At 40.3% G+C, this 5,623-nt stretch overlaps 1 protein-coding gene across 1 annotated transcript in view; it reads left to right on the forward strand.

Moving 5' to 3' along the window:
* The window catches only part of LAMB4 (laminin subunit beta 4), a 116,868-nt gene that overhangs the window by 101,536 nt on the left and 9,709 nt on the right, over positions 1–5,623 (forward strand). Inside the window, exons 30-31 of the mRNA XM_019626046.1 lie at positions 1,611–1,818; positions 4,229–4,367. Coding sequence (XP_019481591.1) covers positions 1,611–1,818; positions 4,229–4,367 — 347 coding nt within the window. The remainder of the gene's footprint in view (positions 1–1,610; positions 1,819–4,228; positions 4,368–5,623) is intronic.

Below are 5,623 nucleotides of genomic sequence, written 5' to 3' on the forward strand. Positions count from 1 at the left end.
AGGGTGGCCTCCCTCTTCAGCTCTTCTTTGACCATCTTCACATTTTCCTTATGGTCTGAATTCCTTATTTTCCTAAGTATAGGTCACTTTTCCTGAAAGTTCCATTAAAAAATTTGAATTTATAATCTCGTAATAAACACCAATAAGTGTTTGATGACTGAATATGTGGTTAAATGAAAATCACTTTTATTAGAACTTTTTTACAAAAAGAATTACTATTTTTAAAGAGTCAGCTCCCGGATTCTGCTTAAAAATATGGTTTTAATGTATTCACAAAAAATTCTTGTCACTTTTTTTTCAAAAACATTATAGGATGTAAAATATTCCCTTTGTAGTCAACAAAATAGCTAAAACAAAAATGATCGCCAGAAAGATTTACTCACGCTGTGTCACCCAAATGCTAAGAATCATCTGTGGCTCCCACTGTCTCCTGAAGAAATTCCAAGTTCCTTAGCCCCCCATTTAGGGGCTAACATGAACTGCTCCCAGCCTTTCTGAACGCCTGCTCCTCCAAGTCGAGACCCCACTCTTCCGTCAGGAGTGAGCTGTGAACTGCTGCTTGCTCCACCGTGAGCTTTGGCTTCTGTGGTTTTTTCTGCTTAGAATGCCTTTTACCCCTCCCCTACCTCATGTCCTCCAGGGCTCGGTTAAAATGTCTTTGTAAAGCTCTTCCTGAAGCATTGTCTCCTCCGTCTGGATCCCACAGCATTTTGTCTTATAGTTATCACTTCTGTTCTTACACGATCAGCATTTCTATATTGGGTTGTCGGAAAAGTCATGATGCATTTTTGCAATGAAAAACATAGAAAAACACGTCATGACTTTTCCGACAACCCAATAGAACGACTTCTATTTCTCTGCTTGATGGTAAACCCTTAGGGTCACGTCTGTGTCTAATTCACCTCTAACTTCCTGCATGGGACTTAGCTTTATGCCTCGGTGACAGTTCTTATCCCAAACACTAACAGTCCACCTTCCACTTCAGTTCAAACAAGAGGGCCAATTTTATTTATTTAAAAAGCAGGGCATAGACGTAGTTACATGTTTCTTCATAATGTTATTCGCATGGTACTTTACTTTGTATTGTTGTATTTCCTTCTCAAAATAGGCCTTTGAGTAGTGGCATCAGGTAGTTACCCAATTATACAGATGAGCGAAAAGTGTGAGCTTTTTTAATGTCATGGAGGATTAAAATCGAGTCTTGTTGAGTCCAAACCAGTGCTTCCCTATTAACTCATTCATTGTGTTTGAATCTCAATGACAGGCATCTAAACATTTTAATTGCTTTTGAATCTGTGCTTATAATAAACAATTTCTATGAGGACGTTTTGTAGAACATACGCCGTATCCCAAGTCTGTAGTTTTTCATTTTTCCGACAAGCATTTGGGGAACATGCATTCAGCATGAACAGAGCAACATCTCTTTCAGAGCAAAGGGAACATTGAGGACAGAGGAGAATCTACGGGACACACACAATCTAATTCCTGTGTTCTAGGGGTATAGACAATCACATGCAAGTGCATTGACTCAGAGCTCGTTGTGGTTATACTTAGAAGGTTCAGTGTTTAATAAGGAGACATAATGACCTAAAACCCACCTTCTATTTAAGAGGAAAACGTGCCTCCAGAGGACATAGAAAAGGTTGCAAATCGTGTACTTGACATCCACCTGCCAATAGCATCACAAAATCTAACCCACGACCCTGACAAAATACAGAAACTTACGCAGCTCTGTGAGAACTTCAGAACAGATGAGGACAAGCTAAATAAAACAACAGATGGAGCCCGAAAGGTTTCAGTGGAGGCACAGGCAGCTGAGTAAGTACAGTATTAATATTCTCATCTTCCTCTCACCGGCCAGCTGCTGAGGCCGTCTGAAAAATATTTGCCTAAGGAGCTAGAACGTGCAAATGAAATTACCCTCCAATAATTTGGTACCCAAACTGAGGGCTAAGCCATGTGTGGAGGGGCTCCAGGGAGCTGGGAAATTGGGGGATAGGGTGCAGGGATGCATTTCCCGGTTTCCTTAGACTCAGAATGCCTTTCTAATCATCTGTTACCTCTTTATCCCCATATGCACCAATAAATGCCATGTGCTAATTACTGGGTTGTCGGAAAAGTCATGACATATTTTTTTCTATGTTTTTTGTCACAAACATATGTCATGACTTTTCCAACAACCCAATATATGCCGGTATCTCAACAGGTGGTGGGACTATCAGAGTATTTTTCCCTTCTTGTTTTTACCTATTTTTGGTACTTTCTAAATTTACAATAATAAGCAGTATGGAGTAAAACGATATACACAGAACACAGAGTTAACTGGCTCATGCTTCCTTTTGCCCTCAGTGACTTAGCCAAGCAAAAAGTTTCCTCAATGTTTTATGAGCTTGGGTTGCGGTGGGTCAGGGCCAGTGTCAGATGAACGGTGGGAACATCACGAACACCCACGACTGTTTTGGGACGCCCAGCACAGCCAAGACCTGAGCTGCCATCACTGTCTCATGACCCACTTCTATAAATGAAGTGTACCAGACTCAACTAAGTCTGACCCCTTCCAGTTTTAATATTTAAAACTAGGAAAGTTAAGTAACAGCAGTACAATCACACCGCTATTAAAAATGATGTGGATGAAGGATTTTTAATAACACGCAGAGATTCTTACAAGGTAATGTGAATGCTTTTAAAAAGAAGATAACAGATTACACATGGAAGAGGATCTCAGCCATGAAAAGAAAAAAATTTATAGGACAAGTATGCTAGAATGTACCAATATTTTAAAAGTTGGTAGGATTACTGGTAAACTTTTCCCTTCCTGATATTTTCTTCTCTTCCTCCTCCTGCCCCTCTTACTCCGTCTTCTTCCTACTTTCTAAATTTACTATAATGAACAGTACATTGAAAATCTAAAGGAAAAAATACTACAGAAAAAAGATATGGTGTGTGTGGGGGGGGTAGGGGGGGGAATGTCATGACAAGGGAAGCCTCCTGAACCCCCACAGTAACAATAGGGAAAGAAATATAGAAAAACGAAGGCTACCTAGTGTATGGTTCCAACTGTAGGACACTGTGCAAAGGCAAAACTATGGGGACAGTAAAAAGATCAGTGGTTGCCAGGGGTTGGGGGTGAGAGGGATGAATGGTGGAGCCCAGAGGACTTTTAGGACAGTGAAAATACTCTGTATGATGCTGTGAAGATGTGTATGTGCCATTCATTATACATTGGTCCAAACCCATGGAATGTATATCAAGAATGGACCCTAAGGTAAACTATGAGATTTGAGTGATTATGATGTGTCAGTGTAGGTTTATCGATTGTAACAAATGTGACTTCTGGTGAGGCATATTGATAATGGGGTTGGGGAAGATATGCATGTATGGGGACAGAGGGCATATGGGAAATGTCTGTACCTTCCTCTCAATTTTACTGCAAACCTAAAACTGCTCTGAATAAAGTCTCCTTTATTACGAGAGAGGTTACCACTGGGAGGAGAGGATGGGTTGAATAGGGAAGGGGGTGTTTTGCAATTTAGCGACTTTGGCCCTGGACATAAGCATTTGTAACTATGGCTCTGCAAAGGTCTGTCTGATATTTTACTCACGTGGTACATTCTCCCAAAGGTGGTTTGGGGCTCATAGGTCTAAGTAGCTGGTGAATGTTGACTTGAGGTGAGTTCGCCTATCACTTGGAATGCTTGTGATTTTAACCTCTGACTGGGCCCCTGGGCAGCTGGAATGTCAGTGAAGCTTAAATAAACCTGAATAAACACAGCCCGAAAATGCAGGGCCTTTATAGTTCTCTGCTCTCTGTGGAGCTTCTTGACTCTCTCACCCCCACTCCAATAAGGAGTTAGAAATTGTTGCTTAAGTTTGAGAAATTAGAGGACTGGAATTGGCCGAGGATAGGGTTTTTTTTTTGTTCAAAACTTGGCAGTTATATCCCCAAACCTCTCTGCTTGTGACAAATTAAGAAATAAGACCTCTACCCTTGATTTCCATATCTGGCAAAATCTGTATCTGCACACACATAGCTTTGTGTTTTTACTGGCATTTAATGTGTCCATTTCTCAAAACAAAGACCCCAGCACTTAGCCTTGCTTAAGAGTAATTTAAATTTACTTTATAAATAATTCAGTGAAGTTTTTGGTTGAGTTGAATGAATTCTCAAGTTGAAATAAATGAATAATTGCACATTGATCTGATCTGATATGTTAATATTTTACCTTAGAAAAGCAGCAAGTGCTCTATTAAATCTTGACAAAATGCTGAGTAAGTTGCAACGAGTTCAAATCATTCAAGAACGGGCAAATTCTACCATCACACAGCTGACTGCAGAAATAACAAAAATACAAAAGAATGTACTGCAGGTATTTCTCTATTTCTTTTAAACCAACATGAAATAGATTTTGAGGGTGGAAACAGTCCAGTTTTTATATATGCCAGTGTCATGCTTGCCTTAACGTGTGGGAGGGATTATTGTGAGAATAAAATAAGATTATGGTAGTATTAGTATTAGGCATTTAATTAATGTTGTACAGAGCTCACCTAGCATCATTTTATTTCCTTGTTGACCAATCTTGGGGGATAAAGCAGGTGCTACCGTCAGCTTGTAAATAAGGAAACTAAGATTCAGGGAAGTTCAGTGTCTTGCGTAAGGTCACATAGCTAATGAAAGGTAAATTTGAGGCCAGAGTTTATCCCTTCTGATACCAGGGGGAGTAATAGACTTTTGAAAGCTCACAAACCCAAGAAAATGTTAATTGTCGCCAGGTTTTTGTAATTAAATGTGCATGAAATCTCATCAGACTATCCTAAGACTGAAAGAATATCTTACCTCAAGAAAGGGTTCCATCCAGAGGTCCAAGGGAGCAAAGCTATGGTTTAACCCTGGCAATGGATACAGGACAGGAGACCTGGCAATTGGAGGACAAGGACAGGACAGGATGAAGTCCCAGGGTGTGTGAAGCCTCTTCCTCCAGGGCTCCTTCCTCCAGCCCAGCCCTTCCCAGCAGACTGCAAGTTACTCAGGCTCTATTCTTCAACTGTGTTTCATAGATCTAAATTCATGCATCTTATAAAGAAAAGCAGAAAGCAATAGGACAGAGAGTAGTGCACCAGGAAATCAGAGGGTTGGATATGAGGAGGCTGCATATATAGGGTAGCAAAAGGATTAAGAAGGCCTCCAGGTTTTCCTGCTTCTAGGCATATTCTCTAGAATAGGGGTTGACAGAATATAGCCCCAGGGCCAAAGGGGCACCAGCTGTTTCTGCCTCTGAAGTCACAAAGTTTCATTGGAATACTACCACATATTGTCTATAGCTATTTTTGTGCTACAGTGGCAAGATGGATAGTGGCAATAGAGACTTTATGTATTACAAAGTGTAAAATACTATCTGGCCCTTTACAGAAAAAATTTCAGATTCCTTCTCTAGAAAAACCCTGACATATACCCAAGGGTACAGGAAGGGACTTCTGGTTCTAAAAATATGGTGGACTACTACCCCTCAAGGAACCCCTTCCTAGTAGGAAAAAAAAACCTAAAGATGTTATTAGGACAATTAAGTTTTTTTTTTTTAAGATTTTTATTGGGGAATTGGGGGAAGGGGAACAGACAAGTTGCTGT

Source organism: Hipposideros armiger, unplaced genomic scaffold (assembly GCF_001890085.2).
Source record: "Hipposideros armiger isolate ML-2016 unplaced genomic scaffold, ASM189008v1 scaffold_655, whole genome shotgun sequence".
Taxonomy (NCBI): Eukaryota; Metazoa; Chordata; class Mammalia; order Chiroptera; family Hipposideridae; genus Hipposideros; species Hipposideros armiger.